General features: G+C 35.9%; 1 protein-coding gene across 1 annotated transcript; it reads right to left on the minus strand.

Moving 5' to 3' along the window:
* Positions 1-15,979: 15,979 nt before the first annotated feature.
* Positions 15,980-20,548, minus strand: LOC121294471 (interferon-induced transmembrane protein 5-like). The gene is made up of 2 exons (XM_041218191.1): positions 19,648-20,548; positions 15,980-17,038 (listed from the first exon to the last, which is right to left on the minus strand). The coding sequence occupies exons 1-2, from the start codon at positions 19,828-19,830 to the stop codon at positions 16,817-16,819; spliced, it is 405 nt and encodes a 134-aa protein (XP_041074125.1). The 5' UTR covers positions 19,831-20,548; the 3' UTR covers positions 15,980-16,816.
* Between the last annotated feature and the right edge of the window lie 238 nt (positions 20,549-20,786).

The following is a 20,786-nucleotide window of genomic DNA, read 5'->3' on the forward strand; positions in this document are numbered from 1 at the left end:
TTGCACGTGCAAGTGCTGTGCAATTCTCCTGTCTAAATACAAATATACATTTTAAACACTTGTGCTACACAGACCCGTTTATATCCTGTGTACCAATAACTGTACACCAACATTTAACACACCACACGCAACATATAACCGAAAATACACACAGGGGCGGGCACTTCGTCACAGGGAGTATAGATTATTTTTTTTGTTATGCTTTTTTTTTACTGCAGGCTGGTGTATTGAATAGTACAGTATGTCTTCTTTGCTGAATGTTCCTGGAATTGTGTGAGAGGTGTAGCAGCTAGCACATCTAACTTGCATAACCTGTTTGTACTGCTGAACCTTAGCAACAATGTACTAAACTGCTAAACTCTGGAGGCACTGGAAAACTCTGGAAATCTCCACCAGGAATTATGGAGTGCCTTGCCAGTGAACTAACCCCTAAACCTGCAGAAATACAAAGGCCTATATATATATATATATATATATATATATATATATATATATATATATATATATATATATATATAACATTAGAATATTCTATAGTTGTGGCCAAAATATTATAGACTCACACTAATCTAGTGTGGAACTGATCTCTTCAGATTAATGATTTGTTTGGAGTGCTGATCATCATCTGTTCCATACTAGCCAGTTTATCAGATTATAGGCAAATGCATGTCCACATGTCTATATAATGCTAGAAGTCTATGATAAAAGTTTGTTGAAGATGTCAAATTAAGGCACTTATCCTGTTTGTCATGTAGAGTGTGACAGACAGAAAGACGGATCAGTCCACAAGGATCCCCATTTGTTGAATGTTGAATTTGTTTTAGGTTCTATTTCTTCAAGGAATAATAAAAAATAAAAAAAATCTATGACAAATGAACATTTTGTCTTTTCAATTTTAGTACATGCAAAATTTGTAGTTGCCAGTAATCTAAAATCAGACATATGTCCACATATATAAACAACAGAATGTCTATCGCCTTATCAACCAATATTTTAAGTTTTTATGAACTGTTGTTTGATCTAATAATTAAAAACAACAGTTTTGATTTTTTTGGTTTTCACATACATATTTATATATATATATATATATATATATATATATATATATATATATATATATATATATATATATATATATATATATATGTTTTTTAATGTTAATTTTAATGTTTACAAAGGTGAATTCTGTGCCTGTAAAATGTATTTGATTTTGGTAAGGTTTACCCTGTACCACATTAGGTCTTGTTAACATCTGAGATATCACTATAGTGATGAGTTCAGAGCAAATACAACATTGTATGCATGAAAGTGCCATTAGTTAATGGTAGAGCCTCCAATAGTAACACATTATCCAGACTTCAATAAATTAGTTTCATTCTACAGGGGAAAGGTCAACCAAAAAGCGTCCTCATTAGATTGGGAACTCCATGGCAACCAGGATATCAGAGAACATTGATTAAAAGAAAGCAATGCCATCTCAGCCAGTTTTAAGTTTGCTGGCAATTCTACAGTAGCCTATACACAACTAATGCAGTTTTGCAAGATAATGGAAATATAAGGAATTAATTTGTAGAAGAATGTTAAATCTTGACGGAGATAGCTTGTTCACTTCCAGTGGAGCAGTGTTGGTACATAGGGAGAAAAGGGATTTCAAATTACTTGAATCGTTCCTAGCAAGACATAACCTACAGCACATAAAAACCTACTGTACATAATCTAAATGGCCAAGTTGTTCTACTAGTTGGTGCTTTTGCTGAGGGATAAGTGGGTTAATAATAGTAACAACAACAATAATAATAATAATAATAATAATAATAATAATAAAAATAATAATAATAATAATAATAATAATAATAATAATATAATATTTTTTTATATATCACCTTTCATAGTGGACCACCAATAATACAAATACAGGGAACACAGGCCTGTGTTCATTTGCTTTGATAAGTTATTAAGTTGCATTTTAAATCCATATATAGCCTGGTTAGTGGGCAATGAAAAAATAATGTAATTTAAGGGTAAAAGAAAAATATTTAACATATGTAATTACAGAAAGTGTGATTATCAGTTTTTGACTATATTCGACATTGACATTTTCTTTAGTTTCTGACTGCTAGTAGAGCGCTGGAAATACTACTGAAAAAGTGGAATATGAGACAGAAACAGAAGAAAAAAACATTTAAAAAAAGTATGGTACCATTCCTTTGTATAAATAAAACCATCAATGTTACAAAACGATTGACAAGTAACTAAGGTGGTTACAGCACTCACAAGTGCATCTACCTAATTGTTTTGTTAATTAGATTTAAAATATGCTAATTAGTGTCAAACCTTGGGGCTACAGTATTTTCTGCCACCAAATTAAAAGGTAGGCTACAAATTCATTCAAACCATATTTTAAATGCACGTGAAATGAAGTGCTATCCCCGTGCCTAAATACAACTATATATTTTAAATCACTCGCGCTACACAGACCCATTTATATCCAATACCTATACACCAACATTAACACACACACGCAACATATACCACACAAATACACAGGGGCGGGGCACATTGCCACACACATTTTAAACCTGATGACCTGACTGATGCATTTGTTTGAGTTTCCCTGGACAGTTCTAAGTGAGAAGCCCTAGGCCATTAACTTCCTAAAACTAGTCTGGTATTAGGAGTTGGCATCTATTTTTTTCTGTGTTAATGTACTTGGCTGAGAACAACATGTTTCCAAAGAAGCACATTATGCCTGGAATGCAAGGAATAGCTAAATGTTCTTCAGTAAGAAAGTACTCAGAATGACTAAAACTATAAAAAGTGTACGGACAAGGGTAACAGAGATCAAATGATTCCTGGTGTTAGATCTCCCTCCTGACCTGTGAAGGTGCTCTGTAAAGGGAACAGAGTACCCTGGACTAAATGGCATGACAATTTATTCCTTGGGTTAGGTGGAAGTCGGCCATCTAGAAAAGGGGCGAAGCTACGGTACCCAAACTCAACGACCTGGACAGGAAACAATGTGACATCAGCGGCCTGGAGGAGCGGATGCGCTCATTAACCTAAGGGTCATGGGGGAGGGTATATAAGGGGTTGTAGTGTAAGTAATCTGTTCCTTGGTAAATGGTTAGTTACAACCTACAAGGAACCTGTGTTATTTACTGTTAAACAAAAATGTAAGTGTTGTGTTTGTTTGTCTGTCAAAGTAAAACTGTTAGTTATTTTTAGACTACTAACACAGTCTGGAGCTGTCGCCATACAGCCAGCACCAAACCTGCACACCAGCACTTTCCCTTTGTTCACGGAGAACTGTCTTTGCACCACGATCACTAATATCATTCATTGTCTATGTTTTGTGTTACATGTCGGTGTGCATGACTGGACTTTTGGTTACGGGTCAAACCCGGGGATTATAAGTACCGAGTGATACACGCTTCTGTATCACTCCATCATTATTATTTACAGTTGTTTGTCGTTAGGCTCTGGACATTGTTCAATCAATAAACACGCTTGCACCTGTAAATCGCTGTCTGTTCATTCTACCCTTCTGCATTGCCTTCACCTGACCCACTTACCCACTTATCCACAACAAGTTATAATTGTATGTTCTTAAATAAGAGTACTCAGCTTTTTACTGATACACTGTATTGTTAAGGTCATATTAAAACCAGGAATGCAAGTCTTATGTCATGTTTCCACTTGCACTGTGAAACTAGCTTGTAACTCAATCTCATCCCGTTCCATTATGGGGCAGCAGCCGATTATATCTACAAGTCTCCAAGCCAAGCTGCAACTGAACAGTAAACTAAGGGATAGATGTACTAAGATGGGCCAGTCGCAGCGCAAACATACTGCATTTCTGTTTCAACAATATGCAACTTATATATTTTGTCATATGTACCAAGAGAAAATATGTTAATAGCTGCAATATACTAATTTAAATATAAAATGCGCTTCTATCAAAAAGCTTTTCGTCCGACCTAATGAGATGTTGGGTTTAAAAAATACAATAAAATCATACACACATACATTTATAGTGCTCAATGTATTTTAAAAAGCGAGATAATTGCAGGCTCGGAGACCTTGCTCATGGTGGCCTATGCGCGCGTCGCTTCAAAACACGTTATGCGGTTGTGGCTCGATAGGCGTGGCATTTTAGACGGAAATAAAATCAACTCAATGTTGTTTAGACTAACTGGAAAAGAATGTGGTACGTTTAAATTCATCCCATTTGTTGAATAATGCACATTATTAATTAAGAAAATAGTTGTGAATGACCTTAAAGGCCTAATTTGAGAAAAGTTTAAGGTACAAACAATCGTATATAAATCTATATATAATTATACATAATTTAGTAATAAAAAAAATTAAAATGCACAACAGCAAAACCTTGTGTCATAGCTATGTATGTGTGTGTCAATACTTTTGATCGCATATTGTGAGAAAGTGTAGTCCTGGAGAGCAAAGCACTACACCTCCCAGAAGGGCACAGGCTGAAAAGCCTTAATTTCTTTAATTGTTTTATTGTCTAATTACATTTGTTAATTGTTTTATTAGTAATTATCCCCTACACCTGGCTAGCATTGTAAATTAGAGCCAGGTGCAGGGTATTTATAAAAAGCAGCCAGTCTGTTCTGGGTTGCTATTGTGTGTGCAACTGTAATTATAGAAGAAAGGTAGTGTAACACCTTTTTGTGTTGTGCTGTGTAAAACTGTTGTTTTTGTTTTGTTTTGCAACCGGTAAACAAGCTTACCTGTCCGGTTATTAGAGAAGGTTCCAGTCTGTGTTAGTTAGTGCTCGAAAAAAGCTAGATTTTGTTTTCATTTTGTTTATTTTTGGTATTATTAAAAAAAAACTTCAAGATCTGCATTGGGTCTGTCATTTAAAGGGGCAAATGAACCAGAGAGAGTGCAGCTCTGTTACTATATATATATATATATATATATATATATATATATATAGAATAATATATATATATTATATATATATAATAAGATTCATAGACACTTTGAAATTAATTTACCTGATTTACAACTACCATTTGCTAAATAATAATAATAATTTTAATTTTGATATAGTGTCTTTCATAGTGGACCACCATCACAAAGTGCTTTACAAAATACAAGACTATGAATGAGTATTCATTACCCTTACGAGAGATATAATTGCTGTGTAAAGTTGAACAATATTTATAAATACATACATTTATAAATTACATTGCTACACATAGAGGGTGTAAATGCTGACGACTACAATAAATATATGCAAATTTCCACACATTGCAGTATGTGAACTTTTGACGACAACTATATCGCTCACAAGCACGATTAATTTTCTCCACATATGTAGCAGAACTTTTTCTAGTTATCTGTAGTAATTACCCTTCAATGTGCAGTATTCCATTTCATTTATTTATATTTATCAGTGATGAATGTGCTGGCATTGTATTGAACTGTGATAAGATCAGTGAGCCCAGTGAATGTTGTCTTGTAATATGAGCTGTCTATTGTAACTCTATCAGCCTATTGTAACTTTGGCTCTTACTGTCTCTTCCTTTTGAGCAGCAGGTATCTGCTGTGATTTACTTTTAGATTCAATTAAGTTGGGGGGGGGGGTTCGAAGTGCAGAAAGTAAAAATAAAGTAAGATGTACTTCACAAGACCCTGCTTCATAGAAAGTTGATTGTAAATGACTTTTTAATAAAAATAATGTCCACCTTATGTTTGTAGCAATGCAGATTATTGAAAAATAAACTAGCCATGAAGCCTTATTTTGATGTGTTATTAGATCTTTCTTACAGCTGTGGCTTTTGGTGTGATCAGTATTTGACAGGGTTTGGTCATCACTCAGCTAGGCTACTTGTGATGGTTTTATGAAGGGTTGCGAAAGACAAAATGACTGTTTTATGTAATAATGTTTACTACTGTGTGTATCATGGAACTACATTACAGATCTCATTATATATATTTTTCTATTCTGAACAGCAGTCGTAAATTGGACAATGTTTTCAGTGGAGTACAAGGCAGAATGTCATACAGTGCTCAGAGCTTCAATGTGTTGACACTGTGGGTGCCACCACAAGGATTCTGCTCCCGGATAAGTGGGTAATGGGAAACATGGTGCTTTTGCAGGGGTTCTGCTCTATGGGGTGTGCAGAAAGATAAGATTCTAATCCTGGTCCTGGAGGGCCATACTCCAGCAGTTTCCTGTCTCCCAAAATGACCAACCCTTTCAAAACTGCACTCTATAAGGACTTACATAAGATATTTTGGTATTTGGCCTTTATCTGTATTTCATCTTTAGTTGAGATCAGAGGTCACAGGCAAGGACATTTTTTGATAAAGCATATATGGCTTCCTATATGTGTTCCATAGTAACCCTGACCGTATTAGCACTCTAAAAGGAGTTATAAGTAGGGGTTCTGATTTTAGGGTTTTACCTGATTTCTCCCACCAAATGTTTTTATGTTCATTAGGGTTAAACCCCAAAACTCCCTGAATAGTGCTATTTCTCTTGTTTCAATTGACTGTTGTGAACACGCTGAAGTAAGTTTGGGAAACAGCTTTTAATTGTACCTTCTAAATGAAGCTTGTTCAAAATAACGTGTCTGGAAATCAGTTTTTAAAAAAGCTATTGTACGTAGCAGGTGAGGCCATTTTATTAATTATCAATAATCTTATTATTGTGTGAAGTGACAGAGAACCACGTTTTGAATGTTGTTTGATCCTCTGACGTCTAAACGTCTGCTGTATCTTAGGATACAGTGTAGGGCTGCTTATTACCGGGGTTCCTGATTTTCTGCAATAAAAAAATGAAATTTTCCTATTAAAAAAAAAAGAAGTAAAATATCAGCGTTATTCCGCGAATAAAATTAAAGGCTAAAAATTAGTTTTCCTTGTCACATTATAAGGCACACAAACAGCACAACAAATACAGGAAGTATTTATTGTCATTCTTCTTACACTTGTTGTGTCTTTTTATGTTGTATTGCAGTTTATAACTTTAATTATTCTTGAACTGTATCCTTGTATTACAGTGGAACACGTGTAAGTCGCTTTCGATAAATTCATCTGCTAAAGAAATAAAATAAAAATAGTTACACTTTCAAATTCTAAGCAAGTTACAAGCTTACCAGCGCCATTAATCAATAAAACTAACAAAACTTCAAATATTTACAAATGTTTATCCCTGGACCGAAATATTATATATATATATATATATATATATATATATATATATATATGTTAACAACTCTGAGTTAGTCTTTGTCCTCCGGATGGCTAGTGTTAAAATAGAGCCGCAGCATTCCAGGTTCAGTTTGTCTTACTTCGGAATAAAACCACCTCCCTTAACATGCTTGCTCAAAAAACTGCCAGTTGATCCACTTTGTACAGAAGAATGTTGCATTTTACACATATTTTGATAAAATCCATAAGAACTTCACGCTGTTCTTCTGCAGCTGTAAGACGTTGAAATGATCCAAACACTGTGGTCTGTTTCAGTATTTTCGATGGCCCTGCTGTTTCGACCTCATCTTGTTTATGTTTCCTTTCATTCAGTTTATGTTTAGTGCTTCCCATGTGTTCTATATGGCCTGCCTTCGAGTGTAATCTACAGCCTTGCTGCATGAAATACAAAATAGCACATTACCGTCGACGTGGAATTTGTCCTTGCCAAACTCTTTAGGGTTGATTTTTATTGTTTTTGACATTTTTGAACAGCTCTGGATTCTGACTAAAGTAAACAGAACTTATACCAGAAGCAGTTTTATTAGGCATGTGTGTTTAGGTCAATTTAATTGCCAAGTTGCCTGGGTTCATGTTTATATATAACACATGTATTGATTTGGTTATTATCAAAGAAACGAAAAAAAGCCTTGCATGTTTTTGATCCTCCCAAAGTGTAAAACAAAAAAATCTCAGACAACGTAGAATATCCAGTGTTATTTTCAGTGTTATTCCGCAGAAAATGGATTCCTAGGATCCCTGCTTATTACAATGTTAGAGTCAAAATAATCCATCATTTTTATCAAAATATTGTCTATTTCCTAGAAAATAGTACCAGGACAATATTTAATAATAGACAAAAATCCTGTATAAATCAGTAAAAACCAACGTCCAGTTAAGAAAAAAATCCTGTAATTTTTTGGTAAAATTCGGAATAAACCGCAAAAGCAGAACACTACCTATAAGCCAAATGCATACTGTCAGTTTTTATTTGTTAGTCAGGGGTACAGTGCTAAATTCTGCACAATTACAAACCACCAGGTTTAAGCGGTTAATGATAATGGATGGAATATTTCTATTTATTAAATGGCTACTTCATACAATCTATTTTTTTTTTCAAAATTTTGAATTTCTTACCTTTTAATATGACATGGTATATGTTCTGTATTTGTTTTCTATTGCAGTTTCTAATTAGATAATTGTTTTTCTTCTATTAAACTAAAAGCTGTGATAAAGTAAAATACTTATAAAATACCTTATAGAGCTATCACACCTATGCAACAGACAGCATTAATCTTAAATATGAGCACTCAATTGTCTCTATTTTCTTTAACCTTTGTAGGTTAAAATATACACTTAACACAGAAGTAAAAATCAGGGGTCACCAAATTAAAAAGTGATGCCTCTAAAGCAGCTTATTTACATATTTTTAAAGAAAGGAAAAATGAAACAAGAGTGTGGTTCTTTTTTAAAATTGTTTAAACTATTTGTATCATACAGTATTCAACTATCAATGTATATATATTTTTTAAAGAAATTAAATTGGCACCTGGAGACCTGAAACTATTGTATTTCATTACTGCTAAAAACAACATAACATATATACTTAAAGAAAGAAAAAATAAAAAATTCGGAAACTTGTAAAATATTTTTACAATATGAATTCCACAAACGTGACTCGTTCAGAAATTATTTTGTATTATTCACTGACATACGTTTCTTAGAGGGTACCTGTGGTGAACTTATACTTATTTCAATAGAAAATATGTTTCCAAATACTTTTGCTACATTGTACAACCCCTCTTATTGTTGTGATGGGCTATTTTAATGCACAAGGTGTTCAAATCAAGACAAGATTCAGTGCACTGCGTTGTAAACATGTCAAGATAATGTGACATGACAGTGTCTATTTCCGCATTGTCGCCTACACACAAAGTTGTTTGCACGTATATATACAAATATCATGGATGAAGAGAATAATTCCAACACAATACAATACAATAGTACCTGCATGAGCTGTTATTGACAGACTACAATAGTCTAACCTCTTCCCACAGCGAGAGTAATGATACATGCATGAGTCAGTGGTTGGAAATTCTGGCCTGTGATTGTCCAGGCTACAGACTTTGATATTTTGTTGGCCATGCCTCACACATTTATTCATTTTCTTATATCATTTTTAATTAAATCCATACATATACCAGTCTTGTCAGACACATTTGCTGTTGCAGACTCTCATTTTGATTGATTAAATACAAGAACAATCAAATGAATGCAATTCTACTTTGATATGTAATTAAATAATATTTACCAATGCACTCGTGGGGTAGATCTCATTAAAATCATAATGTATAAAGGGGATGATTATTCTTTTATGGTTATCATAGTAAGCAAATGCGTACTTCATAGTTTTAACATGTTAGATAAGGGATTATCTGCAGTAGCACATTCAAATCTATGGGATAGAGTGCATTAAATCCTGATAAATCCTGGTGAACTGGGATGAGATTTTATGGACACTGCCAAAAGAGACTGTTGGGAGGGAAGGGCTGCTTCCAGGACATTTCCAATGAGTGAGAGCTACAGAGTCTTTCATCTTTTTAGAAGCACATATGGGATCGTTTTGTCGCCTGGAAAAAATAGAAAGTTGGAAGAGTGGCCTGCAATTTTGGTGCGTAAATATATCATCAACTTATTGGAACGAACTACAAACAAAACAAAGCTCTCAGAGAAGTGAGAATACATTTCATAATGATATTTAAACTCTAAAACCTAATGCTGTATTTACATTTAGTAAATTTAAAGTGGTCAACATTTATTTGGGGATCCTCATTCATGGAATAACTACAGTAATATATATATATATATATATATATATATATATATATATATATATATATATATATATATATATATATATATATATATATATATATATACAGTGCCATGAAAAAGTATTTGCCCCCTGTCTGATTTTCTGCATTTTTGCACATTTTTCACATTGAATTTGGTCAGATCTTTTTGTGGGTTGTAGTAGTATATAGCTGGAGTCTGAGAGAAAAAATGACACCATAGTTTGGTGCTTCTTTCATTTGTTTGGTGTGCAAGGTTATCAAACATGCAATCTTCAGGTGAGAAAAAGTTATTGCCCCCTGTCACAAAGACGGCTATAGTGGGTGACGTCATGCCAGAAACAGGATCCAGGAAATAAACAACAGAGAGGTGGAGTTGAGTGGAGCTGAGTTATTGGTTTCGCTCAGCATTTAATAATGAACAAACAGGAAATAAAAGTTGCAAAGACAAACAAAAACACAGGACACAGCACTTTCATCCAAAATAAAGAGATAGACAAACAAGGTGAGCTAATAGTTTAACTATTATTATTATTGTTACCTCCGCCTCCAATCCCGTTCTCCACTCACCGAACACACAACCCCGAGTATGTAAAAACATGCAGCTTTTATGCAGCTGTACCGAGACTCAATTGCTAATCAATCATTCAATTGGAGTCTCGGTACAACTTTTCATGAATTAATAAAGTGCAATTCCCCGTGCTCACATATTATTACATTTTACCTGCATATGAAGTGGGGTGCAATCCTCGTGCCTAAATACAAATATACATTTTAAACAACTGGTGTTCCACAGACCCGTTTATATCCCGTGTACCAATGACTATACACCAACATTAACACACTACACGTAATACAACACAAATAAATAGCCCAGGGGCGGGGCACTTTGCCACAGAGCTTAATACAGATCTTGTGTAAATTGAATCAAAGGCTTTTTCATAGTCGATGAATCACAAGTAAGTGTTGGAAGATTAAGCATGGTTCTGAAAGGGAAACTACCCTTATGCTTCAAGAGAAAAGTATATATAACATCTGTTGTTTGAATCAGTTTCAAACATATATTAACTTAATGAATTTATATAATAAACATGTACATACTGTAACAGTTACATCCCTGCTGTTTTTATGTATTGTTAATAAATACACTAATGTACACTTATATGGAAATATGTAATATAGAAATTGAACTTACCTGTCAAAGTTGCTTTTAGGCTTCTTGTTAATGACAGAAAAGTAGGACAGTATCCCACTATACTTTTGATCAGACATTACAGATATGTAAATTCAAATCAAGAGAAAAAAGCTGTCTTTTCCAATGAGCACGCAGAGAGGTTGACGGTCCGTGACGTGACGGCTGACGTGGATCTGTGACCATGCTCAGGTAGCTTGAGTTTGCTGTCGCAACATCAGGCGACTACGATATTCTTTGATACATTTTCAAATTTGAACATAACTTGCTAGAAAAAATTTATATTTATTGTTAAAAAAAGTGCCGGAACTCTGTTCCGATGCCTTCTGGCAGGTTCGATCGTTGTTAAGTGATAAAACAGCAGTAATGAAACATCTCTCATTCAGATCCATGTAAGTTAACATTAAACTTTGTGCAATGTGCTCATTTTGTTTGTGACATGCAAAAACAGCATGGTAAATTGTGTTTCATAAAATTGATAAAAGACTATTATAAAGCCTTGTTGGTGGATTTTCAATGCACACTCTTTTCTAAAATAGTCCTGCTTACCAGCCTATGTGCTTATCACGCAAATAAGTTCAGCCGATTTGCAGTTTTGCAGGACTGTGGCAGGGCGGAAGAACTGTTGGTGTAAATAGTGGGGAGGGGTGTTTTATTTATTAAGTTGGTTAACTCCATCCCTGCCGAATAAAAGTGTGGAATGTGGCTGGGTCGTGATTGAATAATTGATAATCAATGAAATCCCAGCCACATGGTATCAAAAAGAGAAATATCCTTTGTTTGTGGAAGGACTGGAAAGACAATACATCGAAGGCCATTGCCCAGCCTGAATATCAAAGGTGTGTATATTTGAAAGCATATGCATTGTTTAGTTTGAACCTTTTATTTTGGCCCCCGTGCCTTTGTTTCTTTGTTCTTGTTTTATTTGTATTTTGTGTTTAATAAACATGCGCAAAATTTGCTTTAAAACTAGAGCTTCTGACCTGGCTTTACTTTCCTGCCACTGACCAGCCTTGACTGCAATGCTACCTGCTTCAAGGACAAGTTGAAATAAATGGAGAATGCAAATACAATAAATTAGGAATACGTACTATTGAGCTTCACTGGTTCTTCTACTTGGAACTGAATCAGGATTGCTGGGCAGCTGCAATGTCCAAAGAAGTTGTTCTGATGTAGGGCTCTACGGCAGAAGACCACGTCCCAGGGATTTAATAGTGTGTTGATTAACCCCTGCTCGTGCAGCTGAAGTGGCAGCTCCAATCTGGAAGGAATGAGGAGAATAGGACCGAGAAGGAAACCTGGCTCTTGTCAGGAGGGTGGAGAGATGGGAAGAGAACCAGTATCTGGAGATAATAGAACCTGAGTGGTCTGAGAACAGAGGATTTGAGGGAAAGCTCTTGGCCGCGACATACCTGGTTAAAGCAGAGCTGGGGACCAACACAAAAAGAAAGACAAGAGCAGGAAATAGTGCACAGCTTAAATAGGGAAGAAAGAGACATTGATAGATGGTACAGCCAGAGGGGATCCCCGGCGCTGCACAAACCCCATCCAGAAACCAGCGAGAGCACAGTGCCAGTTATTGGGAGCAGCTGGGGGGACAGCTGTCGAGTCATCCCCTGCCTGAATGCGGATATACCGAAAACACGGCCGCTTCCCTTCTCCCAGCCGAACATGATCAGAAAGGACAGGACAGCGTGGTTTCGGGATAACTGGCTGAGAAAGAGAGAGAGGAAAGCAGGTGCGGGCCTTTCACAGCATCCCCTGGACTATGCCATAAGGCTACTTTTAAAATGAAATACTGGGAACACCTATGTTATATAATTCATGATTCTTGGGACTCCATATTGAGAAACATAGCAATTTTAGTTGGCAGTTTGGACCCCCTTACTACAACAGTGTGCTGCCTTCCAGGAGCCTTTGTCACACACATCACTAAGAACGTGGACAGGCTCCTAGAACAAACAGGAGACGACCATGTAGTAGTTGTTCACATCGGTACAAATAACATTAAAAGACAAGACCAAAACTGGGATATTTTCTGGGATACTGCCAGCACCTTGCAAAGAAGCATACGGACAGCTGGAAATAATGAATCTAAACGCATGGCTGAAAACGTGGTTCACACAGGAAGGCTTCCCCTATCTTGAACATTGGACCACATTCTGCAACAAGGACTATCTATGTGGGCGGGACGGACTGTACTTAAATAAAAAGGGAACCAATCTACTTGGAGAAAGGATCCTTGAGGAGGTTCAGAAGCATTTAAACTAGAAAGGAAGGGGGCAGAAATCAACAAAAAAACAGAAGGGAGACCACATCAAAACAAGGGCAACAACAGGTAAGACAGTGATTATATGTATTTATTTAAATGCTAGAAGTATCAGAAACAAAATGTTAAAACTTGAAGCTACTGCACTAACAAGTAACTATGATATGATAGGTGTTACAGAACCTTGGTTGTCTGAGAGTGATGGCGACAAATATAATATTAGTGGGTATACACCGTATAGGAAAGACAGGCAGGACAGAAGAGGTGGAAGGGTAGGGCTATGCATAAGAAACAGTCTTGAAGCCCAGGGGTTAAATCTGGATGAAGAAAACAACACCAAATCAATATTGGTCAGAATAATGGACAAAAATTCAAAGGGCATAATAATAGGAGCATGCTATAGACCGCCAAATTCAGATGCCAAGCAAAATAAACTGTTATACAATGACATTAGAAATGCATGTAGCAAAGGAGAAGCCATACTAATGGGGGATTTCAACTTCCCCCATATAACATCGGAAAACCCAATGGGCAGGACAACGGGCAAAATTGAAATAGTGGAAATGACAAATGACTGCTTCCTAATGCAATTTGTCAAGGCACCGACTAGAGGGGAGGCATGCCTTGATTTAGTCTTTTTAAATATTGCAGACAGAATAACTAAAACAGAGGTCAGAGAACCATTGGCAAACTCAGACCACAACATGGTCTCATTTGAAGTGATTTTTAAATGCAGCCGTCCCGAAATCGATGCAAGATCGCCCCACCATTCATTATCGAAAACATTCACATACCTCAATTGAACTTTGTCTGCTACGCGGTGTCCCAAAACATTTAGCATGTTTGTGTGGTTCCAAGTCCAACACTACGATGTCGCTCCCTATTACTATTATCAAGAATCAAGGTGAGAGACCAGCGTGGTAAGTTTGACACAAACTGAGCTGAAAAGACATACTAAAATACAAAACATGGGAGTGCAAATATGACATTTGGACAGCATGAATGTTATGTTGTGATCCTGTGTTACGTTAACAACGGTAAGACAATTTATTTTCTTTTTTGTGATCCTGTTGTGTGCGATTGCTGTCGCATTCAGCTAAGGCCCATGGCATTGATGCAAACTTGATGGCGCATTGGATATGCCTTACAGGCTGTATTTAAGAACTAAGCTGAAACAATTCTGGGAAAGCTAGGTGTCACAGTCCTAAACTTGATGTCACGTATTTCAAGGGAAAGTAACTATATGACTAAATGTACGTTCCTACCTTATGAATTTGGAGTATGAAGTTTACTAGAACAAGGAACGTTCGGCAACAGAGTGACTAGATTGAAGGATTGCTACAAAATGAAACATTGCAGCGTTTGTAAGATGGATCTGATTTTAAACAATTCCTGTCAGAACATTGGAACTGGAACTGGGTCTGTGATTGGAGTGTCGAATCCATAATGCAAAGGTAAGGGACAACATCAATACGACCGGTGGGGATAAGTAACCAAACAAATGGGAACTTGCCGGTAATTGGCTTATAGAAGCACGTACAAAGCACTTGTATTATTGGTACTATATATTTCCTGCCTGAAAACCTTTTATATATTCATATTCATATTCATGGAAGCTCTGCAAAAACTCTGTACTGTGGATAGTAATAGTAATGCCTATTTTTAATGGCTTCCTATAATTGACATGCACTGACCCAATAAGGTAATTCATTTTCTGTACTAATAATAACTAAAAATAGGTAAGGGGTTAGGCCTGAGGCAAAATAATATATAATACAATGAAATAAATGTAATGAATCTGAACAAGCATGTCAGTGACACATCTCCTGCCATCAAAATGTTTCACATTAAACTATGACCCCTATATGTGTAGGTACATGTGTAATGTCCACTGAGACGGGCCTTCAGAAACACGAGCAATGATCGGTAACTTAAACCACCAAATACTGTCTGACTGTGCCAAACTTATCCAAGAGCGAGAAACCTAAAGAAACTATCCAAATGAGACTTGCGAAAAACCTTTTAATACATGTAAAACAAAAGAGACAGACAGTTCCAGTATATCTTACCTTGTGTACAGATATCAGCAAAATTATATAGAACCCCCCCCCCCCCCCCCAAAAAAGTGAATTTGTAGTTCCTGACTACAGTTCTGTACTTGTGATTTATAATAAGTGAATATGCTTTGTGTAGGGTGTCTTTTATTAAAGGAGACATACTTTCACACAGTGTGAGTGGGCAGAACTACACAGGATAATATTTCTTATGCAATAAGCTACATAGAGTGGGAAACATCTAACAGAATGGATCAGGAATCCTAGCAATAGAAAGGCAAAGAAGAACATTCCGAGGGAAAAGGAAGTTAGCAAGATATATAAAAAAAAGAGGCAGACTGGATTAAATAATTAGTTTATTATGAAACAGAAAAAAAAAACACAATTTCTTTGATAACAAAAAAATTGCAAGGTTGACAAACACATACAATAATTCACTGTTACATTAACACTGATATGTTTTTAGTTTGCATCATTATTTCATTTAATCTGTTTGAACAGTAAAAGAACAGTAAAAGTACTTGCAACTTATGTTGCCTCTTCTATATTAATGTTTGTAGGGGTTACAAGTCCACCCTTTGATTTAGTTGTTTGCATGTACAATATTGTATTTGCACATCAAGTTGTAATATTGTCAATGGTAAATAGTGTACTATGCATCCTTAGCCGTTTATTTTTGACCATTTAAAAATGCACAAATATTCAGGCAGAATAACCCATGTAGAATACAAATGTGGTTTTCCTAAACTGTTTCCCCATAGATAGATCTTTGATTTTCCACAAGTGTTAACCTGTTAACCCTGAAGCAGACCAAGACTTGGAAGTCAAACAGTCTGCTTTGGTACTGCAATAATACTGATTATAGCCTTCAATGTTAAATGCAACCTGTATAATGTACACTAGATGTACACCAGGCTAGTCCCACGGTAAAGTACCTGACTTGAAGACCACCTTAGAAGATCTTTTAGGTGGTTGTTCAGAGCAACTTTAAATTATTGCCCAAAAGTAAGGGGGACATGTTGAAGTTATGCACCTACAAACTGCACTGACTTGAAAACATACTGCTTGGGAACTCGACATATAAATATTCCACTGGTTGTGAAATATTAACTTTAAATGACTGTACAAAGCCTTCAATACAAGTTGTATTGATGTTTTCACTTGAAAGGCACTGTCCAGGTATTGTTCTTGTTCAGTGTTATTGAGAAGGATGCTCAGATGATGATTATTTCCCGAAAAGCTTTCCAAAGTTATCGTAGCCTTCCTCACCGAATAAGTCGTAAGAGCCCTCGATGTTGGAGAGGTGGACAATCCCAGTGACAATGAGCACGATGATGAGAAGAGGAATAATGACGTTCCACCCCGAAGCCAGAATATTGTACCACTTAGCCTTGTGTGAATAGAGGTGGGCAGCTTTGATGTTTCCAAGAACATTCTGATCTCTAGTCTGGAAAAGGAAAGGCAACAAATGTTTGAAGTGTGGTTAATTACTATTATTTATAAGCATGTCAGAGACCTTCACATCTCACCATGCTGTAAATACAAAATTAGCATCATCAGTAATATGAAAAAGTACATTAGCATGACTTACAATTTCCATGCACATGTAAAAAAGGAAATCTGGCACATGCCTCCATATACCCCCTGATTCTGATACGTGATCATTAAGCGTGTCCTTTTCAAGTTTATAACTGGATAACAGGTTCTCTAGACAATGTAAAAACATGACATACAGAGTCCTTATAGCGCTATGCATTAAAGACTGCATTACAACAACCTCTCACCCGAAAGATGGAGCACAAAGAGGTTAAGTGACTTACTCAGGGTCACACAATGAGTCACTGGCTGAGCTGGGATTTGAACCAGGGGCCTCCTAATTACAAGCCCTTTTCTTTAACCACTGGACCACACAGCCTCCTCTAATTCAGATTCATCTGGAATACAGGGTGATGGCTTACTGTAAATATACTTTATAATTCTAGGGTCTTGTGTCACTCACATCCTGACTAGGTCTGAAATAAAACCCTTAGACTAACGACACTTCCACTACAGCCAAAAAGCTGTATGGATTTTACAGCTTTTTGGGTGTGGTCTTACAAAAATATGTATGTCAACATGCAAGGTCTAATTTTCTTGCAATTGTGTGCTTTATTGAATAGGGAAGAACCTAACCACTTTGTAATTAGGGTCATAAAGAGACCAAAGGTTTTATTTGTATAGAAGACCTCCCTTTTTAATATGTGGCTTGTAATTTCCATGTTCATTTTAATCTGTCTGAGGCTTTCACAATGAATAAAAGGCTCAGACCCCCCCATCTTGTTTGATTTATATGCATTTAAACATAATTTTTATCAATACATTTGTCAAAGTTTACAATGCTTTTAAAAACTTTAAAGAGTAATTTAAGCTAGTTTTGTGTGTGTGTGTGTGTGTGTGTGTGTGTGTGTGGTGGGGGGGGGGGGGGGGGGGGGGGTTGTTTTAAACAAGGGTGCATTTGTTATAATGTCCATTAAATCACTCCCTTAAAGAACAAGTAGCTTCAAGTAGGTTTTTTTGTTATTGTTATGTTACCTTTGCAATTATTGTAAGTGGTTCTTATTGAGGTTGTGTGGGTGTTTTTTGTTGCTAAGTCTATGTAATATTGAATGGGTTAGCCATTGTCTTTATATTATTAAGCACCAGTGGCATCTGGTGCACAACACTGTAATCCCAGCAAAACCAAAGTCAGATCACTAGAAGGCTGATCTAGCCTGTGTAACATACCGGTATATCTATAGCAGGCAACAAGAGCTTTAGAGCAGCTTCTGAATTCGAGTGAAAACACTTGAACACAGACATAAAAACAAAATAACAGTATCTGAGAAGTTAGAGCCACATCTATAGGAAAAGAAATGACTTACTCTTTGAGCAGCTGCTGACTGTGCATTGTAATTCATCCTTCTTACTGTCTGATGCTTTCATTTTGCCATCTAATTTTGAGTTCATAGACATTTCTAAAATTAATACCAGTACAATATTTCTCTATCTACTGTAAGTAATTCTTTAGGAACAAATCCACTTCCTTACTATATGAAAGGCAAGCTTGAGAAATTCAGAAAACAGAAAAATAAACCTAATAAATGATCTGACATCAGTTTAAGGCTTGGTATTCATTAAATCTTTCTAGACTTTTCTACCTCAGAGAACGTTTGAGTACAATCTGTGAACAGGACCCAAAGCTTGAACTAATCCTGTTTCTTCTCATGACTTCTTCAGTGTAGCACGGCAGACGAAGACAAGAGCCAAGACAAGTCTTCCTGATCAAGTTTCTTTGAACTCCGAATTGAACTTACTAGTGCTATTGTATTACAATCCAAGTTTGTTTTTCCTTTTACAGAAATTAGTGCCCAAATTGCTTAGTGGATCTTGCCCAATGAATTGAATACGTCCACATTTTTCATTTCTAAAAAAATGCAATAAGCCCATTTAAACTAATTATTAATGTCATATTTTAATCTGTGTTTGGAGGGAGTCCTACAGTGTATGGAAATTAAGGTATATTGAAAGTCACTTATCCAATTGTGATGACACTTTGTATAAAGACTATTTAGCCTGCGTTAAAGATTCTGTATAGGGTTGTCTGTCCGTATGTTTGTCACACTTATCATTTTCCATATATCTGGAAAACTTCTCACCTAATTATGATGACACTTGTAATTAACATTGTTTAGCATCAGATTGTGGGAATATATAGTATGGATGTGTCTCTGTCTATGTTAGTATGTCACATTAACATTAAAATGATTGATTTCCAATAAGTGCAATAACTTATCTTCTCAAGATATATGCAATAATATATTTTCCCATGATACTGTCAACTGATTTGCTTACCTGATGACATTCTAAATTGCACTTTTCATTAAACTATGTATTGCCATTTCTTATCCTCTACTATTCTGTACTGATGATATATGTCACGCTTTTTAAATTTAGACGTGTCTGGGGATCCACCTTACTGGCACACATGAATCTGCCATTACTACTGCATGCAGTTTAAAATACATATGAAAAGCTCACCTTCACTGAGTAGATAAGGGCCATAAATCCAAGGCAGCAGAAGTTCATGTAGAGAGTGTTGCAGAGAGACCACAGCAAATGGTCTTTAGGTGGAGGAGGAGCGGGTCTCACATTGATCACTGTAGAACTGGATGGATTCAAGGGAATGGAGTTGGTAGGACATGTATAAGTGGCATTGTCCATCTTGGTCTCAGATTCTTCCCTATAGCTTTCTGCAGTAAGTTCCTAAGTGAAATATACACAAAATGCACCAGTGCTTTGGGCTAAAAGGCAACTCCTTTTTATACTGGCAAGGTTTAGGGGTGGTCTTCATACCAAATTACAGACAAGCTGTATTTTTAGATGTGCCACATGCAAAGATAGAAAGGCTATTATTAAGTGGTTTTGCTATACTTTGCACTTTTAAAACACAAGGAGAAATGGCTACTTTGTGATCTTTTAGCCACTTTGTTACCTTAGGAATGGTTGTGCAGGCGTTAACTTCAGTCCTGATTAAGAGACACATTTTAAACGCCCAGGACCAAACTGAACCAGACGGTACATTTTCAAGGGGTATGGTTAATAAGCTGTAACTCCAGTGGAAAATATGCCACCATTTTCTTTCTAAAAGAAAACACCCAATGATTGCAATGGTGTCCTAGAAAGTGTAAGAAATCAGAAAAAATATTTAAAATGGACTGTGTTAGTAATATTTCAGTGTTGATATTTGATTTGCTGCTTTTATATTGGGAATGTATTAATCTTGTTGTAAATGATGTGTCCTCAAGGGTTATATTCTGGGAGCAACATTTTTGAATAAACAAGTTTATATCCCCTGTTGTGACTATAAATTCTAAATTGAAGCTATTTGTATGATGAAAAAGTTGATAACCATATATCAACAGTATTACAGATTAATGTAGAATGAGAATTAGCAATGACATGTTTAATTAAGATTTGATAAGAAAATCTCCAGACTAATGCAATAATATGTGACATACAGACCGATGGGTGAATGGACATACAGACAGCCCCTATCCCCAGAATCCGATGTTTAACAATATTCTAAGAATTTTTAAAAATGTTACTACCAGGTTTCATGAAAAATGGATAAGCAGTTCTGCAGATGTAGGATTAAATCTCCGGCAAAGATATTAAAA

The sequence above is a fragment of the Polyodon spathula genome, chromosome 19 (assembly GCF_017654505.1).
Source record: "Polyodon spathula isolate WHYD16114869_AA chromosome 19, ASM1765450v1, whole genome shotgun sequence".
Lineage (NCBI taxonomy): Eukaryota > Metazoa > Chordata > Actinopteri > Acipenseriformes > Polyodontidae > Polyodon > Polyodon spathula.

Coding starts and splice junctions, on each gene's coding strand:
- LOC121294471 (XM_041218191.1), bottom strand. CDS start 19,830: ATGGACAATGCCACTTATACATGTCCTACCAACTCCATTCCCTTGAAT. Junction 17,039..19,647: donor CCCTTATCTACTCAGTGAAG/GTGAGCTTTTCA, acceptor TTCCTTTTCCAG/ACTAGAGATCAGAATGTTCT.